Source organism: Nerophis lumbriciformis, linkage group LG06 (genome assembly GCF_033978685.3).
Source record: "Nerophis lumbriciformis linkage group LG06, RoL_Nlum_v2.1, whole genome shotgun sequence".
Lineage (NCBI taxonomy): Eukaryota > Metazoa > Chordata > Actinopteri > Syngnathiformes > Syngnathidae > Nerophis > Nerophis lumbriciformis.
In genome coordinates this window covers 32,713,451-32,734,802 of record NC_084553.2, presented here as the reverse complement: position 1 = coordinate 32,734,802, position 21,352 = coordinate 32,713,451, and the positions used below count along the sequence as shown (strand labels likewise).

At 38.5% G+C, this 21,352-nt stretch overlaps 1 protein-coding gene across 1 annotated transcript in view; it reads right to left on the bottom strand.

Moving 5' to 3' along the window:
• Positions 1–21,352, bottom strand: part of tcf25 (TCF25 ribosome quality control complex subunit) — a 62,711-nt gene that overhangs the window by 364 nt on the left and 40,995 nt on the right. The window contains exons 16-17 of the mRNA XM_061964175.2: positions 6,996–7,075; positions 6,832–6,907 (exon numbers count right to left, since the gene is read on the bottom strand). Coding sequence (XP_061820159.1) covers positions 6,832–6,907; positions 6,996–7,075 — 156 coding nt within the window. The remainder of the gene's footprint in view (positions 1–6,831; positions 6,908–6,995; positions 7,076–21,352) is intronic.

Below are 21,352 nucleotides of genomic sequence, written 5' to 3'. Positions count from 1 at the left end.
TAATCGTGTATGGCGTTATATTTCTGTCTTCATTTTGAGGTTGCAAAGGCAAATTTTGAGGACAGACAAATATGTTTTGCAAGCACTTACATTATATTTTGAAAATAAATTAAACTCAAGCAAAAAATTAAAATGTTTGAGCGGATATAAATGTATTTTGTGCACAATAAAAGTGTTTTCATGTTTGCTATTATCCATGCGCTCTTTTAATCTCTCCACTCTGAGCATTCAGCTTTTTTTCTACCTTAGCTCAGATTTCTGCTGTGTGCTCGACTTAGGGCTGCAACCATTAGTCGACAAACTTGTCGCCGACAATTATATATTTCTTGACAATAGTCTTGATGTCATCACTCGTGTTTTTCCGGACGGAATTGGGTCACTCGCAAAAACATGGACAGTGATAACATGTGAAGTGTGAGGATATTTCCTCTTATTCTTGTTAAAAACATGAATACCTTGCTCATTTTTGCAAAGCAGGCCTCGTTTTTATGGCAGCACATCTGTGTTACGCCAGCATTTAAAGCGGAGACATGATGTCAGACATTTGGAGGGAGGATACGGACGCAGCATCAATGCTGTTAGCTTCTACTTTGCTAGCTAGCTAACAAGAGTGAGACCAAGTTGTGTGAAAAATAACTAACTATCATTTTAGCCAAAGTCAGCCAGCTAAACTTTGTCTGCATCAATTCAAGTATGTTTTAAAGCAGGATCAATTTGCAATGCCGTAAAAAAAAAGGAACTTTAACACACACGCACACACAGACAGAGACAGACAGTCACCAAATTAAACATATGTTCTATTAACATTTTAAGAATTAATCAAATATAGAACGCTACACATTGAGTCTAATAGAGTGCTAAAACTGCCAAGAATTAATCAATAGTCATAAAACCAGTGTGCAGTTTTTAAACATCACAAAATGCTTTTCCTTTTTTAGGAAGTTAGATTTTGTGTTTCGTTGTTGGTTTTCATTTCTGATATTTTAAATTACACAAACAAGGTTAATTGTTTTGTTTTTTTATAGCAATTTGCCTTTCCTTTCTTTTAAATGGACAACATTAGAATCTGTGTAACAGCTGAATGAGCAGGACAGTTACAGTATAAATAAATATTTATGAATTAATTAGTCATCTTTGTTGATCGTAAGCACGTGCTTAAATAACTTAAGCTCCATTTAGAAGTCGATGGAAAAATTTGAGCCATTAAATATGTGTACGCTTTATTATCCGATTAGTCGACTGACTGTTAAGATAATCGTTGACTAATCGACTATCAAAATAATCGTTAGTTTCAGCCCTAGCGCTCGTGCAAGTTTAGACACACCGTTATATCTGTGTCAAAAAGGCAACCAATCAGTGAACTGGACACATCTACGCTTTGATTGGATGCTTGGTCTCCGCTGAGATTGCTTTGAAAAACTATTTTCAACATTGCGGCGCTATATGAAACGGAAAGAGCGATTTTAAAATGTAAGTAGAACTTTATTTATTCATTTAAAACATCTAAAACCAGCCATGTAAAGTTGGGGTGACAATAGTGATGTATATATATATGTGTTGAAATACGAGACCTCGACTAAATGTAATGTCGAGCAGACCTCATGCTCTTCGCTCCTCTCTTTGCTTTGAGAGAAACCGTCATATTCGGCCATTGCAGACAGCTTCGTGCTCAGAGCTTTTTTCAATATTTAGAAGTAAAATAATTAGACTAAGACAAACTTTATTGATCCACAAGGGAAATTACATCTTTTCTTTTAATTTTTACACCTAAATAGCTTGTCTTATTATATGTCTTACTAATGTGTGGCTCTAATATTTAATCTTTTTGAACCATTTCTATCATTTAAATCCAATTAGTTGTTTGTAGACGCTATGTCAATTTTTATTTAATTGGAAAATGTTAACTTCTATATGTGTTTGAATCACTGTTAATGTGATCTTGGGTTTAAGTTTGCTCTGCTTTTCTGTTTAGGACAATCAAGGAGGAAATGGACCCTCAAGACAATTTAAAAGACAACAGAGGAAAAAATAAATGGATATTATAACGTGCAGGTTTGGCTGATCATCAGAAAACATGTTTTTACCCTGTATAAATTAATAAACTAAGTGCAGAAACTGTTACCATTCCAAAATAATGAAATCAATTCAGTTATTACAAATTAAATTCCACTTAATATTTAAAAGTACAGTTGAAAGCACAAACATTTACAACAGGATAAAAAATTTAAAAAAATCAGCAACTGCTATATTGTAAAACCAAGGGATTATTTAGAATTATTTAAAAATAATAGTCTGGGTTTTTACAGAACACATTTATATTTTATTAGATATAAGTTCAATCATATTTTAAAGTAATATAAATAATATATGAGTAGTACTGTGTGATGTTACTGTATGGATTCGCAAAAGAAAAAACAACGACTTCTCTGTTTAGAACATCATCTGGATTGTCACCAACGTGTTTCTGAGGGTACACATATAGTATGTCCAACTACCTCATCAAGTGAGTTTGCAAAGCTGATTGTTGTATTACATGTTACATTTGATCTAAAAACTAAATGATAAAGCAATCATCGTGGCGAAGTTGGTAGAGTGGCCGTGCCAGCAATCGGAGGGTTGCTGGTTACCGGGGTTCAATCCCCACCTTCTACCATCCTAGTCACGTCCGTTGTGTCCTTGGGCAAGACACTTCACCCCTTGCTCCTGATGGCTGTTGGTTAGCGCCTTGCATGGCAGCTCCCGCCATCAGTGTGTGAATGAATGAATGTGGAAATACTGTTAAAGCGCTTTGAGTACCTTGAAGGTAGAAAAGCGCTATACAAGTATAACCCATTTATCATTTATTTATATATTTCTTTATAAACTACTCAACAGCTATTTGTTTTATAAAGAGAATTACGGTCCCTCGATCCAGATAATCAAATTAATCAATGCATAAATATTACATACAAAATGTAATCCATAACATGAAGATATCCTAAAAACCTCTTAATGCTGAAATTTACTGCAAATTTAAAGCACATTTTAAAAATAACGTTGACCAGTGTGCTCCATAATTTAGGTTAGTTACAGTATAAAGTAATTCACTATGTTTAAAAATAAAATATTTGTCACTGATACATCCGCCGACAGCTAAAAACATACAAACAATAAATATAAAACAATTTTTGCTTCATAATTTAATATTTTGTTAGATTTCTTTCTCTTCAGTTCTCCACTTTGTGGACCTGACTGCAGGCCGGAGGATGTAAACACACACATACAGGAGGTATTCGAATTCTAGTTCATCCCAATTAACATCGCTCCAGCTGCGGCTGAAGGAATTTTTCCAATACCCACACCCCCTCGACCGCATGGGCTGGGTTCTTGGAAGGATGCTGCCGCCGAATCGGGACACGACAATTGACTCCCTGAGACGTGAACTAATGCTTTCGGGATACCATAACAGGTGATCTCATTGGAGACCAAGGAGCCAATGAGAGTGTACATTTGTCCAGTCCTCTGATTGGTTGCCTTTTTGACACAAATACAATGGTGTGTTTAAACTTGCGCGAACGCACAGCAGAAATCTGAGCGAGTGTAGAAAAAAATCTGAACGCGCAGAGGGGTAGCGGAAGAGGGAGCGTGAGAGAGCGCATCGGTCTGACTGCAGACAGCAGTAAATATTGAGCATTAACATGGATAATAGCAAACAAGAAACCACTTTTATTGTGCAGAAAATACATTTATTTTCCCCTAATACATTTTTATATTTTTCACTTGAGTTTGATTTTTTTCAAAATATAACGTCTGTACTTGCAAAACATTTGTCTGTCCTCAAAATCTGCCTTTGCAACTTCAACATTAAGAAACAAATATAATGCCATAATCGTGACGGTAAAATAGGATGATGTAAGTTTGCATTTATAGGGCATAAAATAAAGCTTGCAGTCGTAACTACATTGTCTTCATCAAACTGACAGACGGCTGTCCAGAAATGACACCACGCCTCAGGCTCTTCTGTTAACATGAAGCATATACAGCAAATGGTTAGTGAGGGAGGAGCTGAACTGACAGTAAATGCGTTTGGAAATAACTGGTATGCTGGCAAATACAGTAGTAAAGTTTGTGTGGCCTTTTTTTGTGAGATCTGACCAAAACAACTGGTCTTACTCACTAGCACTAGATCAACATAACTTTGTTTTTCCAACCCTTAAAACAAAAGAAGAAGTGGATAATATTCAGTGAATTAAAAAAATAAATAAATCATCTAAAACGTGACGAAGCGTGTCGCTAACTTGGAAAAGCAGTTTGAGCGTATCACTGCTAGTCTGCCCCATACTGAAGCAGAAGGAGTTTAATGCGAGCCAAGAATGTTAAAATAATATCTAAATGGTGGACATTTATCCATGAAAATCAGGAAAAGCTGCTGACGTGACTGACAGAGAAGCAGCTGGAAGGTGATACCGTAGAAGTCCACTCTCCAAGATAAATGCTGTAGATTATTATTACAATACTTCATAAAACTACTGTAGCTTTTTGTAGTACATTCTATCGTATTGTTTTTATACAACATTTCTTATCTACAAATTTATGTTTCTTTTTAATACGCATGTTACATGTTAAAATTGTGCTGTTTTGGAGCGGACCAAGCACCAATTGATTTCAATTAATTTCAATGGGAAACATTGATTGAGATTCAAGTGTTCTGAGTTAAGAGCTCCATCACCGAACCAATTAAGCTTGTAAGTTGAGGTACTACATTAAGAAGGTCCTAGGTTTGATTCCCAGGGTCGGGGTCTTTGTGTGTGGAGTTTGCATGTTCTCCTCGTGACTGCGTGGGTTCCCTCCGGACACTGCGGCGTCCTCCCACATCTAAAGACATGCACTTGGGGATAGGTTGATTGGGAACACTAAATTGTCCTTAGTGTTTGAATGGGAGTGTGAATGTTGTCTGTCTATCTGTGTTGGCCCAACGATGAGGTGGCGACTTGTCCAGGGTGTACCCCGCCTTCCGCCCGAGTGCAGCTGGGATAGGCTACAGCACCCCTCGTGACCACGAAAGGGATAAGCAGTAAAAATGGATGGATGGCATTTAAAAATGAGCTGGTTATGGTAACTGCTGTCCAGATGTTGTATCTTGTTTTATTATTACATCTCTGAGTCAATTTATTTGTTGGCATTGAAAATTGTTTACTTAGATGCAGTTTGGCTGAGTCCGCTCTCAGTGCTGCTGGAGTGATAACCACGTGTTAGTATTAGGAAAGTAAGGATTAAAAAAAATTATAACACGGTTATTGTGACTAAAATTAGCACCGTTATTATAGTCGCAAAAATGTTGAAAGTGCTCAAAAAGTACTTATACACACACTGAAATCATTACATTTTTAAAAAATAAGTAAAACAAGCCCACTATTTTGTTTGTTTTGTGTTTCTTATGCTTCACTGATAGTTTTCAGTCTTAGTAATTTATCAGTTTTAATGACTAAACTTTTATTGTTTTAAATATTGGTTTGTACTTTAGCACTTTAAGATTCATTTAAATGTAAAGTGCACTGCAAACAAAATCTATTACCCGTTATTTCTGGTGGGTGTTCAATTTGAAAAGAGTATTTCAAGGACCTTTGAAGTTTTTAGAGGTCCTGTAAAACCACCTCTGTCTCGAATTTCTCCGATCAATTATTCTGGTCTAAGAGAGCACAGCTTGAAGGTTCAATGGGCACAATTGAATTTCTTAGTTGCTCAGACAGCAATGTGTTTATAAACGTTTAGATTGGGGTATTTTCTTAACTGGGAAAGACGTAAATGTCTCGTTTTCATGTTAGCATTTAAGCAGGGCAAGCTAGCGGCAGTCAGTGCGTGAGTTTATCAATGTGCAGTTATCAATCACAGTTTTTCAATTATTTTAATTTAAAACAATAATTAATACTAACCGTCAGGAGTTTTACTGTGGTTATCATTGATACCGTTCATTGCTACATCCCCAGTTAGAGCCGGCTGAGTCTTCAACTGCACATGACGTCATGCGCAACTCAAGTACTGTAACATGGCACCGTTGGATTTTACATGAATCGGTGCATTGTTGGACCGGCGAGATTTGGTCAGTGTCAAAAAAGTACCGGATTCGGTGCCCATCCCTACAAAGTGTTCAAATGATGATGCAGCAGCCACCCGCATAACATGACTGTTTTTGTAATGGCGTTTTGATGATCAGCATATATTCTGCATATTAATGAAGACTGAGACGCAAAATGGATTGCACGCCTTACTCTGCAAACTCACAAACCTTTAGTAAATCAGGCCCACAGCATCTTATCGATTAACTGACTTTGAATGAAAGAGCTACACTTGCTCTGCATCATTTATTGAGAGGCGCTTCTCTCATAAATTGTCTCTCCCAAGTACAGTAGCTAAACAAAGTGCATTTGATAGGCAGATTTGTTTTATCATTTCCCTCATAAACACGTAGCGTTCCAAAGCAACTCTCTTCCAGTAAGGTAGAAGGAAATACAATCGGTATTAGAAAGAACTCTTAGTATGATGTAATTCAATTCTTCTTCTTTTCGTGTCTTTGAAGCATGTGTCATATAACCACATGCTTCAAAGACACGAAAAGAAGAAGAATTGAACTACATCATACTAAGAGGTGGTGTTCTTATATACCGATAGTTAAATTCTACATTATTGTAAATTATAATCACAATTATAGGAATACCTCTCGAAGAGTGTCATTCAATACTGAACATAACATTAGCACAAGTATAGTTTTATATAGTTGGTCTGTGTAACACGGCATTAGATTGTGCAGGTTAACGTAATAATGTCAACAATGTACTGTGTATGTGCACCCACCTGAAGGTTGAAGTTTGGCAGCAAGGAACGTAAAAACAGCGACAATGTGCTCTCATTGGACGCTCCAACATGCTGCCTAAATGTACAGAGTGGTACAAAGTGTTGCATTAAACTAAGGTTATGACTTCCATTTGTCACGTGATGATCTGAATGTCCTTTATTACCTCTCAGGTCTTGTGTATGAGACCACCGAGTCCAACGGGGGTAGGGGGTCGAATCCCATCATGGGCTGAGTGGTCACCTCCTGAGAGTGTCAACGAAAGACGACAATATGTGATAAAAAATAAAAAAACACTTTCACTGCCAACCACATAATTTTTGATGCAGCACATTCATGTGCGTAACTCTTATTTGTTTAGAATCGAGATTATGCATAACTTATTCATGTATGTATTACGATTTATTTGGTGCTAATCTGCGCAGCAGATACTGCAATAGAAAAAGTGTTGCCTGGATAAGGCTTAAGACTTACATCTTAGACTTAGACAAATGACCGCCACCCTCTGTACAAGGGGTCGCCAACCCGTCGATCGTGATCGACCAGTTGATCTTTGAGACCATACCAGTCAATCACGGAAATATTAGAAAATAAAAATATATTATTATGGCATCAGTGACATTATTTTTCAAATAATCATTAAAAAATTTGATTTTAATGGCAGCAACACATTGCAAAAACGTTGGCACAGGGGCATTTTTACCACTGTGTTACATGGCCTTTCTTTTTAACAAGACTCAATAAACGTTTGGGAACTGAGGAGACCAATTTTTTTAAGCTTTTAAGGTGGAATTTTTTCCCATTCTTACTTGATGTGCAGCTTAAGTTGTTCAACAGTCGTATTTTACGCTTCATAATGCACCACACATTTTCAATGGGAGACAGGTCTGGACTACAGGCAGGCTAGTCTAGTACCCGCACTCTTTTACTATGAAGCCACGCTGTTGTAACATGTGCAGAATTTGGCTTAGCATTGTCTTGATGAAATAAGCAGGGCTTCCATGAAAAAGACGTTGCTTGGATGGCAACATATGTTACTCCAAAACCTGTATGTACCTTTCAGCATTAATGGTGCCTTCACAGATGTGTAAGTTACCCATGCCTTGGGCACTAATACACCCCTATACCATCACAGATGCTGACTTTTGACCTTTGCGCCTATAACAATCCGAATGGTTCTTTTCTTCTTTGGTCCGGAGCACATAACGTTCACAGTTTCCAAAAACAATTTGAAATGTGGACTCGTCAGACCACAGAACACCTTTCCACTTTGCATCAGTCCATCTTATATGAGCTCGGGCCCAGCGAAGCTAGTGGCGTTTCTGGGTGTTGTTGATAAATGGCTTTCGCTTTGCATCGTAGAGTTTTAACTTGCAGATGTAGCAACGAACTGTAGTTACTGACAGTGGTTTTCTGGTTTTACACACTGATGTTGGTTTTGGAAGCAGAACCGCCTGAAGAATCAAAGGTCACGGCCTTGCCGCTTATGTGCAGTGATTTCTCCAGATTCTCTGAACATTTTGATGATATTACGGACCGTAGATGGTGGAATCCCTAAATTACTTGCAATAACTCGTTGAGAAATGTTGTTCTTAAACTGTTTGATAATTTGCTCACGCATTTGTTCACAAAGTGGTGACCCTCGCCCCATCCTTGTTTGTGAATGACTGAGCATTTCATGGAAGCTGCTTTTATACAATCATGGCACCCACCATGATTGGGTGTATTAGCCTATAGAATTAACCTATGTATATATATATATATATATATATATATATATATATATATATATATATATATATATATATATAGACATATGTATATATATATATATATATATATATATACACATATGTATATACACATATGTATATATATATATATATATATATATATATATACACACACATTAATATACACATACATATATACATATTTGTATACAAATATATACACACACAAATATATATATATATATATATATATATATATATATATATATATATATATAAATACATATACACATATATACATATTTACATACATATACACACATATGTATATGTATACATGTCGGTCCACAGCGATTGTTCTGCCACACAATTCCTCAATGCTAACGAGGGGAAATTACACTTCGACTGTCGTTGGCTTTGACAGTTAGGATTGCTTGTTTTCATTAAAACAGTTGTTTTTCTCACCACGATAGGGCAAAACCATCCTCGCCCAGACCAACCTCCTGGTTTTGTAACATAAATATTTGGGGTTTTACCACCAGGCGCTGGACTAGACCTGACCACTCCAAGTCTATGAGCACAAACTGATGAAGCCTACTCGAACTAGCAAAGAAACGTCTTCTAAGACAAACCAAACAGTCTAGTTGCGATCAATTGAATGCCCTCAGATAGTTATTAGATGACAACAGGTGTGGACAATATTGGAAACAGATGCATTTGTCCCATACTAAAAGTATACCTTGGAGGAGAAAACTATTTGATGTTGCGGTTTCATTCTGAAAGTGCAACATCGCGTCCTTCCGTCAGCTGCTGGGACTGAGAGTTACCATGCAGCAGGCGATATGTTGGGAAAATTGCCACAACTTGTTAATAAAGTCTTTCGCTTGTTTACTGGGATAGTCACTCGTCCTTTATTTAACTGCTAACTTTATCAGTATTCCAATAACAGCAATACTAGCTAAATTGGTTTGCCATCTCATCAAATTGAATATAGGCTGTGTTGTCATTGAGGCACAAAGATTGTGTATTAGTTGTTTGACTTTATCTTCATTAGCCAAACTGCTTTGTGTTTTAAATTGATAACAAAAAGTAAACACCATGTTTTTTTAATATTCTTGTGTTTTTTTTTAACTTCACAAAGTTATTACTTTAAAAACTATTCATATATATATATTCATATATTCATATATATATATATTCATATATATATATATATATATATATATATATATATATATATATATATTCATATATATTCATATATATATATATATTCATATATATATATATATATATATTGGGGCTGCAACTAACGATTAATTTGATAATCGATTAATCTGTCGATTATTACTTCGATTAATCGATTAATAATCGGATAAAAGAGACAAACTACATTTCTATCCTTTCCAGTATTTTATTGGGGGGAAAAACAGCATACTGGCATCATACTTATTTTGATTATTGTTTATCAGCTGTTTGTACATGTTGCAGTTTGTAAATAAAGGTTTATTAAAAAAATAAATAAATAAAAAACAAATAAAATATTGCCTCTGTGCATGCGCATAGCATAGATCCAACGAATCGATGACTAAATTAATCGCCAACTATTTTTATAATCGATTAGTTGTTGCAGCCCTAATATATATATATATATATATATATATATATATATATATATATATATATATATATATACACACACACACACATACATATGCATATACAAACCCCGTTTCCATATGAGTTGGAAAATTGTGTTAGATGCAAATATAAACGGAATACAATGATTTGCAAATCCTTTGTAACCCATATTCAGTTGAATGCACTACAAAGACAAGATATTTATTTTTTATTTTTTTGCAAATAATGATTAACTTAGAATTTCATGGCTGCAACACGTGCCAAAGTAGTTGGGAAAGGGCATGTTCCCCACTGTGTTACATGGCCTTTCCTTTTAACAACACTCAGTAAACGTTTGGGAACCGAGGAGACACATTTTTTAAGCTTCTCAGGTGGAATAATTTCCCCTTCTTGCTTGATGTACAGCTTAAGTTGTTCAACAGTCTGGGGGTCTCAGGTTGTGGTATTTTAGGCTTCATAATGCGCCACACATTTTCAATGGGAGACAGGTCTGGACTACAGGCAGGCCAGTCTAGTATCCGCACACTTTTACTATGAAGCCATGTTGATGTAACACGTGGCTTGGCATTGTCTTGCTGAAATAAGCAGGGGCGTCCATGGTAACGTTGCTTGGATGGCAACATATATATAGATAGATAGATAGATAGATAGATAGATAGATAGATAGATAGATAGTACTTTATTGATTCCTTCAGGAGAGTTCCCTCAGGAAAATTAAAATTCCAGCAGCAGTGTACAAAATTGAGATCAAATTTAAAAAGTAAAAAGTAAATAATGGGGGTATAAATGGAAACAAAATAGAAAAATATTACAATAGAATACAAATAAAAAGCAACAATGAGAATAAAAATATAACAGTAAAATAAGAATATAACAAAGAAACTAGGCAGTAGTGACCATGTTATGAAAAAGTATTGCACTGTTATTGTTTTGCATCCCCTGTCATCCTAGTACCCTCCCCCCTATATATGTTGCTCCAAAACCTGTATGTACCTTTCAGTATTAATGGCGCCTTCACAGATGTGTAAGTTACCCACGTCTTGGGCACTAATACACCCCCATACCATCACAGATGCTGGCTTTTCAACTTTGCGCCTATAACAATCCAGATGGTTCCTTTCCTCTTTGGTCCGGAGGACACGACGTCCACGGTTTCCAAAAAACAATTTGAAATGTGGACTCGTCAGACCACAGAACACTTTTCCACTTTGTATCAGTCCATCCTAGATGAGCTCAGGCCCAGCGATATTACAGACCGTAGATGGTGAAATCCCTAAATTCCTTGCAATAGCTGGTTGAGAAAGGTTTTTATTAAACTGTTCATCAATTTGCTCACGCATTTGTCGACAAAGTGGTGACCCTCGCCCCATCCTTGTTTGTGAATGACTGAGCATTTCATGGAATCTACTTTTATACCCAATCATGGCACCCACCTGTTCCCAATTTGCCTGTTCACCTGTGGAATGTTCCAAATAAGTTTTTGATGAGCATTCCTCAACTTTATCAGTATTTATTGCCACCTTTCCCAACTTCTTTGTCACGTGTTGCTGGCATCAAATTCTAAAGTTAATGATTATTTGCAAAAACAAAAATGTTTATCAGTTTGAACATCAAATATGTTGTCTTTGTAGCATATTCAACTGAATATGGGTTGAAAAGGATTTGCAAATCATTGTATTCCGTTTATATTTACATCTAACACAATTTCTTAACTCATATGGAAACGGGGTTTGTGTATATATATATATATATATATATATATATATATATATATATATATATATATATATATATATATATATATATGCATATATATATATATATATATATATATATATATATATATATATATATATATTAGAGATGCGCGGTTTGCGGGCACAACCGCGGAGTCCGCGGATTATCCGCGGATCGGGCGGATGAAATTAAAAAAAATTAGATTTTATCCGCGGGTCGGGTCGGGTGGTTCAAATTATAAAAAAAAATTAGATTTTAAATAGATTCGGCGGGTGGCAGTTAAACCAATTCGGAAATATATATACATAGTTAAATGTTGTTACCCACATACGAAAAACGAGCAGGCACCTGCAGCATATGCCACAACAAAAGAAAAAAAAAAAAAGAGATGGACACTTTTACGGAGCGGAGAAGGGACGCCTCGCCGGGGTCCGGGACCGAGGCCCCTTCCCCCGAGAGGGCCCCACCGGGAGCCGTAGCTGAGGCGATCCGCGAGAAGGGACCGACGCACGTCCAGGGTCACCACCGCGCCCACCGCACCGACACCCCGCCTCGCCTGCCTTCGCCGCGGCCGGCGTCACGCGCAGCAGGTAAGCAGCTTACCTGCCCGCCACCCCCGTGGCCGGGGGCTCGTAACAGGGGTCACTCCGCGCGCTCCGCCCGCGCAGCTTACCTGCCCGCCACCCCTGTTGCCGGGGGCGCGTAACAGGGGTCACTCCGCGCGCAGTGCGCTCACGAAAGGGTGGGGCTCACCCTGGTTGATATAGACAGCAGCTAGGACGGTGGCCATGGAAGTTGGAACCCGCTAAGGAGTGTGTAACAACCCACCTGCCGAATCAACTAGCCCTGAAAATGGATGGCGCTGGAGCGTCGGGCCCATATACCTGGCCGTCGCCGGCAGCGAGACGCGCTTGGAGGTGCGCTCAGCGCGGCTCCCATATGATTGCGCACTGGTGTGCGTCTGGGTCGTGACAGCGTGGCACGCGAATGTCTGTGCTGCATTGGATCAGTCTCCTTTCTTTAACAGGCAAAAGTTTTATAACCTCACTAATGCCTTGCATCGTCTATATTAGATATATAACAACGGGCGGGTGCGGACGGATGGCGGGCGGATGCGGTTCTGATCAAATGTTAGATCGGGTGGATTGCGGATGGTTGACGACTTTCTGATGCGGTTGCGGATGAAATAATTGCCTATCCGCGCATCTCTAATATATATATATATATATATATATATATATATATATATATATATATATATATATATATATATATGCATATATATATGCATATATATATATGCATATATATATATATATATATGCATATATATATATATATATATGCATATATATATATATATATATATATGCATATATATATATATGCATATATATATATATATATATATATATATATATATATATATGCATATATATATATATATATATATATATATATATATATATATACATATATATATATATATATACATATATATACACACATATATATATATATATATATATACATATATATACATATATATATACCTATTGTTAAGATTGATCTGCGCTCTTACTCTGTGTGGCTTTGTTCAAAGGTTGGCTGTTATAGCGCATGTTCCCCACTTGGGGCGCTCTGCTGTGTTGTGTGTTGTGTTGTATGTTCAAGAAGAAGAAGAATAAAGTCTCCTCGTGTGAGAGGACGTTGATCAGACTCGATGAAAGTGTCGTTTATGTACACGCAGAAAAGAACTCCACGAAGCTCAAACACCTTAACAGGTTATGGGCCCAGGAACCCCAGAGATTCCAGCCAACTCAAGCAAACAAGGCCAGGTAGCGTTGAGTCGACGCACGGACAGAGAAGCCAAGAAAGTTTGCAGGTGTGGACTTGAGCTAACAGAGGAGAACTGCTTGACCAAGGATAAAGGTATTGCAAACGTGAAGTATTACACGGAGCATAAAAGTGACTTTAGCCAATAAAGTAGCGTGTACCCTCGAAGAAGAAGTAACCGCGGTAAAGTTTGAGCTAATTAGCATAGCATAGTGCTAAAGTGCGGAGCTTAAACAAATATGGCGGCTCGTACTACTGGAGCAGTATCCCCGCAACTGTACTTTGATGGATCCGAAAGCAAGTATGACCTTTGGGAAGCAAGATTTTTGGGACACTTACATATTTTAAAGTTGAAAGACACTGTTCTAAATGAACCAGTAGGAGAAAAGCAAGCAGCAGCGGACAGAATAAAGAATCCAGACTGCTATGCAGAGCTCATCAGGTTGATCGATGATAAAAGCTTGTCTTTAATAAGACATGATGCTGCATACGATGGCAGGAAAGCACTGAAAATACTGAGGGACCATTACTCAGGAAAAAGCAAGCCACGAATAATCAACCTGTACACGTCCTTGACAAAACTACGGAAAGCAGACAGAGAGTCAACTACGGACTACATCATCAGAGCAGAAAACCTGATTACAGCACTTCGTGATGCCGGTGAGACTCTCAGTGATAGTCTGATCATAGCCATGATTCTCGGAGGCCTACCTGACTCTTACAAGCCATTAGCTGTACATGTAACGCAAAATGAAGACAATGTGACATTTACAGATTTCAAAAGAAGATTACGAATTTACGAAGAGTCAGAGAAAATTAGTACTGCTGAGCCAACAGACAATGTGATGAAAACGTTCACAAAACAGGATAGAAATATCCAGAAGAAGTACACCAGCAGCACTAAAAGTAGAAGTGAAGATGGAGATCTGACATGTTTCAAATGTGGATTAAAAGGACACAGAGCAAGAATGTGTATCCGAAAAGTGTGGTGCAACTTTTGTAAGAGCAACACACACCAAGAAACCATATGCAAAAAGAAAGATAAACGAGACAATGTCAGAAAGGTTACGGATGAACAATCCAATGATTACCTCTTCAAAGCAGCACAAGAAGAAAGTGAGTCAGCACCCAAAATAAAGATGAAAGGCATTATGGTGGATGCAGGAGCGACATCCCACATTGTAAATGATGTAAATAACTTTACAAGCTTTGACAACACTTTTCAACCAGAGACTCATTCAGTGCAACTAGCTGATGGGACAAGATGCAGTGGAATGGCCCAAGGAAGAGGAACAGCAACGATACATCTAGTGGACAGCGATGGACGACAGCACAGGGCACAACTACGAAATGCTCTGTACATGCCCTCATATCCCCACAACATCTTTTCAGTGGCAAGAGCAGGAGCAACCATAACTTTCAAGAAAGGAGAGAGCCACATGATCACTAAAGATGGTAACAGATTTAACATAAACGAAAATGAGAAGCTATATTATCTACCAACTGTTGATGCAAATGAAGATCAGTGTAAAGTTTGTCATGACGTACAAACATGGCACGAGATTCTAGGGCACTGCAACTATGATGATGTAATCAAACTCCAAACTGTGGTCAAAGGTATGGTAATTAAGGGAAATGTTGTTAAGCCAGATCAGATGTGTGAAATATGTCCAAAAGGCAAGTTTACCAAAACGAGAAATAGGGAGCTAGATGCTAAAGCAAATAAACCCCTGGAGTTAATCCATACAGACCTAGCAGGGCCAATGAAAACTGAAAGCATAGAAGGACACAAATACGCACAATGTTTCACAGATGACTATTCAGGTGCTGTATTAGTATATTTTCTTAAGTCAAAAAGTGATGCAGTAGCTGCAACAGAAAAGTTCTTAGCAGATGTAGCACCCTATGGAGATGTGAAGTGTATACGTTCAGACAACGGCACTGAGTTTACAAACAGAGAGTTCCAAATGTTACTAACAAAGAACAAAATAAGACATGAGACGTCAGCGCCTTATTCGCCACACCAAAATGGCACAGCAGAGAGAGAATGGCGAACACTGTTTGACATGGCTAGATGCTTACTGATAGAAAGCAAACTACCAAACTATTTGTGGAACTATGCCATTCAAACAGCAGCTCATGTTAGAAACAGGTGTTACAATAGACGGACAAAGAAAACAGCATATGAGTTACTTACAGGAAAAGTACCAAATGTGTCACAAATTCAAAAGTTTGGGTCTACATGTTTTAGTTACAAACAAGAAAAAGGAAAACTAGACTCCAAAAGTGAGCAGGGCATTTTCATAGGATATGATAAAAACAGCCCAGCCTTCCTTGTATATTATCCAGAAATGGAAAAGGTCCAAAAGATCAGATTGGTGAGATTCGCAACCAAAACAAGTGTAGAGAGAGAGACACAAACTTTGGAGCCATACGCAGGACATGACATTGGAAACAGAGACAATGCAGTCTGTGACAGTGACCAGAAGGATGAGGACAGAGTTCAACCTGAAAACAGAACTGGGGATTTAAATAAGCAGGAAGATGTGGAACAGTCAGCGGCAAATGCCGAAACAGAAATCAGAAAGAATCCATTCAGAATAAAACAAAAGCCATCTTATTTACAAGATTTTGAGACTGATGATTCATTGGACAGATTACAAACATGCGTTGATTTCTGTTATCGAGCAGTTTGTGACATTCCAGAAACTTATCAGGAAGCCGTGTTATCATCCAAGTCAATGCACTGGAAAAACGCCATGGATGAGGAGATGAACTCACTAGTGGAAAATGACACATTCCAGTTGACTGACTTACCACCAGGTAAGCGAGCTTTAAAAGCAAAGTGGGTTTATGCACTCAAAACAGACACAGATGGATCTAATAAATATAAGGCGAGATTTGTTGCCAAAGGATACGACCAGAAAGTAGGAACTGATTACGAAGAGACGTTTTCACCGACAGCTGACATGTTAAGTGTAAGAATTCTCATGCAGAAGGCGGCACAGGAGGACCTAATCTTACATCAGATGGACGTGAAGACCGCGTATCTGCACGCACCCATAGACTGTGAAATCTATTTAGAACAACCACAAGGATACGAGAAAAACTCTAACACTGGTGAAAAACTGGTATGTAAACTGAACAAATCATTGTATGGACTCAAACAGTCGGGCAGAAACTGGAATACAGTGTTACACACCCATTTATGTGAAAATGACTTTGTGCAAAATGAAGCAGATCATTGTGTGTACACAAGAGAAAAATATGGTCAAAAGGTAATACTTATTATTTGGGTAGATGACCTTATTTTAGCTGCTTCAAGTGAAAAATCAATGCAGGATGTAAAAAGAATGTTAACTCAGAGATTCAAAATGAAGGATTTGGGAATCCTAAAACATTTCTTAGGAATAGACTTTGAACAAACAAATGGACTAGTCAAAATGTCACAAGAGAGATATGTGAAAAAGGTTTTACAAAGGTTTGATATGGAAAATTGTAAACCAAGAGAAACTCCTTGTGAACCAAAACTTGATTACGCAGAAAATGCTGAAAAGTTGAAACAACCAAGACAGTACAGAGAAGCAGTGGGAAGTTTAATTTACTTATCAACATGCACTCGACCTGACATAAGCTTTGTTGTGAGTAAACTATCTCAACACTTTAATGAACCTACTATGGAACATTGGAATACAGTGAAACATGTATTCAGATACCTAAAAGGTACATCAGAACAAGGACTTAACTTCATGAAAAATGTAACTGAAAGACTCGGTCTGACAGTTTACTGTGATGCAAGTTGGGCATCAAATGAAACAGACAGACGTAGCACATCAGGCTATTGTGCAACTTTGTGTGAAGGCAGTTCATTCATTTCATGGAAGACAAGAAAACAACCAACAGTAGCTCTTTCTACCTGTGAAGCAGTGTACATTTCGTTAGCTTCAGCTATACAGGAGTGTCTTTACATTGAACAGCTACTAAAAGGACTTGATAAATATCAATATGTTAAAACAAGAGTGTACGACGATAACCAAGGTACGATTGCACTCACTAAAAATCCTGTTAACAGACAAAGATGCAAACACATTGATGTGAAATACCACTTCATAAGAGACATTGTTGCTACTGGTAGGGTATTACTGGAATATTGCCCTACAGAACAAATGGTTGCTGATATCCTGACAAAACCAGCTACTAAACAGAAGTTGAAATGTTTTTCACAGAATATGTTTGGCAAAACAGGATGGTGAGGGATGTTCTTGAAATGTTGTTTACAAATTGTTTTAACACAGTGAGCTAGTAGCGAGTGGGGGTGTTAAGATTGATCTGCGCTCTTACTCTGTGTGGCTTTGTTCAAAGGTTGGCTGTTATAGCGCATGTTCCCCACTTGGGGCGCTCTGCTGTGTTGTGTGTTGTGTTGTATGTTCAAGAAGAAGAAGAATAAAGTCTCCTCGTGTGAGAGGACGTTGATCAGACTCGATGAAAGTGTCATTCTTGTGCACGCCCAAAGAACTCCACGAAGCTCAAACACCTTAACACATATATATATATATATATATATATATATATATATATATATATATATATATATATATATATATATATATATATATACAGTGTTGGGACTAACGCGTTACTAAGTAATGCGTTACTGTAACGCCGTTAGTTTCGGCGGTAACTAGTAATCTAACGCGTTATTTTTTTATATCCAGTAACTCAGTTACCGTTACTACATGATGCGTTACTGCGTTATTTTACGTTATTTTTTAATGTAGTATCGGCTAGAAACAGAAGAAGTGTCGTCCTTCTGTCTCACAAGGAAAAGAAAAGGCGTGCTTTCCTCGACCGAGGAGCGGAGCGCAGGGGAGACGTTCCTCCAGGGCCTATGTACTTCGGGGCTAACACCCTTCACTTTACCCGGCAGTGGGTCTTTACTGCTCCGGACTCGAGGGTGAATGACGAGGCCGGCGGTTTGTTGCAATTTTGTGACTTTATTGGTGTCTTGCACGCAGCCATCCACCAAGCTAGAGCACCTGCACGCATCCACTGTTGCGCTCCCTCACCTCTCTCGCCCACTCACTCACTGACGTCACTCACCTCACATGCTGTCATTTCTTAAAGGGCCACACACACACACACACACGCTACTCTCATAACAACTAAAAAGACATCATGGCGAAGCCAGAAGTCGAGTTACATGGAGACATTGTCACTACTTTTCTTTTGTCGAGCACAAAGAAAATAACATTTTAGTTAAATGTAAGTTGTGTCTTGGATCAAAGATCCCATCTACTTAAAGTTAAAGTGACAATGATTGTCACACACACACTAGGTGTGGTGAAATTATTCTCTGCATTTGACCCATCACCCTTGATCACCCCCTGGGAGGTGAGGGGAGCAGTGAGTAGCAACAGTGACCGCACCTGGGAATACTGCCCAAAACAGCAATTCAAATCTGCTGAAACAGCTACATAAATGTAAATGGGTTATACTTGTATAGCTTTTCTACCTTTTTCAGGAACTCAAAGCGCTTTGACACTATTTCCACATTCACCCATTCACACACACATTCACACACTGATGGCGGGAGCTGCCATGCAAGGCACTAACCAGGACCCATCAGGAGCAAGGTTGAAGTGTCTTGCTCAAGGACACAACGGACGTGACTAGGATGGTAGAAGGTGGGGATTGAACCAGTAACCCTCAGATTGCTGGCACGGCCACTCTCCCAACTTCGCCACGCCACATAAGCAACATGCTTTGACGAAGCTAGTAAAGAGAGACACAGACTCTGATGTCACTTCACCTCCACCTAAGGATTTTAACGGAGGGACTGCTAGCCAGGACAACATTGATAGAGCCATTGCAGCGTATGTGCTAGAAGACATGCAGGCTATTTCTACAGTGGAGTCACCCGTTTTCTGGCAGCTAAATAGCATGATACCGGCATCAAACAACAAATGGCACAGAAAACATGTTCCAAGTACCTGGACAGTGAGTACATAAACATGGAAAGCGAGCTAAAGAAAACACTCCAAACTCTGCCTCTGCTCATCATTGAAGGTACACACTGTCAATTCTCTTATATACTATTTCATTCTAGACTTCTAGAGTGTTTGATTATCACATCACTCTAAATGTATAGACTATAAAGTTCACAAACATAAAGAGGGATGCTAGTGGGCCAGGCCAATCTTTCATTTTCTCTAAACTAAAACTGGGGAAATGTGTAGAGTCTTCTGGGCTTCACTACAGTGTTGATCTCCTGAATACATGATTTTATTTCACAATTCCTTGAGAGAAAAAAAATGCCTGATTAGGCTTTGTGTATGTCATGTGTGCCTTCTTTGGGTGAAGCCAGCTTTACAGCTATGTTGTTATTATGCGGTTTGTTACTTATGTATGTTATGTTGCAGCTATTTCAAATAGTTTTGTCAATTTGTTGTGGCCTGAAATAAATTGGCCCTTTGAAACATATCTTTGTCTTTGTGTGTTGTATGTAGACCACATTGCTTAGCAGAGTTCAGTGATGCAAATGCATGTCAAGTTGATCAACACATTGTATTATTCTTCAGTGCCATAACAGTACTGAAACGAAGGCTAAAAGGGCATTAATGGGAGAAACCAGATGCACAAATAAATGTGACCTACACACTTCCCTGAACAACCAGCAGAGGGCACTGAAGCCTGATAAGAGATTAGTATCTACATCGGGACAAGGTCATTAAACGGCATTCATACAATAAAATAAGCAGCTAGCACGGTCTTTCAGATTAACTGGATACATTAGCATTAGCTAATACAACGCTAACGTTAACTCGCTCAGTCCTGTTGTGTGTTCTCTCTGTAAAGACCTGGATTGTTTTTGTGCAGAGAACTCCGGGCATTTTGCATATAATACATATAATGCTTTGTGACCCAGTCACATTTATTTGTGCATCTGGTTTGTGGGAGGAATGTCTCATCGACACAAAAGCAAAAAAGCGATCCACATACGACCTATCTTGTCGATTGCATTGTACCATATGTCCCGGCAAGAAATCTGCGTTCAAAGAACTCCGGCTTATTAGTGATTCCCAGAGCCCAAAAAAAGTCTGCGGGCTATAGAGCGTTTTCTATTCGGGCTCCAGTACTATGGAATGTCCTCCCGGTAACAATTAGAGATGCTACCTCAGTAGAAGCATTTAAGTCCCATCCTAAAACTCATTTGTATACTCTAGCCTTTAAATAGCCCCCCTGTTAGACCAGTTGATCTGCCGTTTCTTTTCTTTTCTCCTCTGCTCCCCTCTTTCTTGTGGAGGGGGGGGGCACAGGTCCGGTGGCCATGGATGAAGTGCTGGCTGTCCAGAGTCGGGACCCAGGGTGGACCGCTCGCCTGTGCATCGGCTGGGAACATCTCTGCGCTGCTGACCCGTCTCCGCTCGGGATGGTGTCCTGCTGGCCCCACTATGGACTGGACTCTTACTATTATGTTGGATCCACTATGGACTGGACTCTCACAATATTATGTCAGACCCACTCGTGTCTGATCATGGCGGAGCCAGAAGTTGAGTTTGCTAACATGGAGATATTT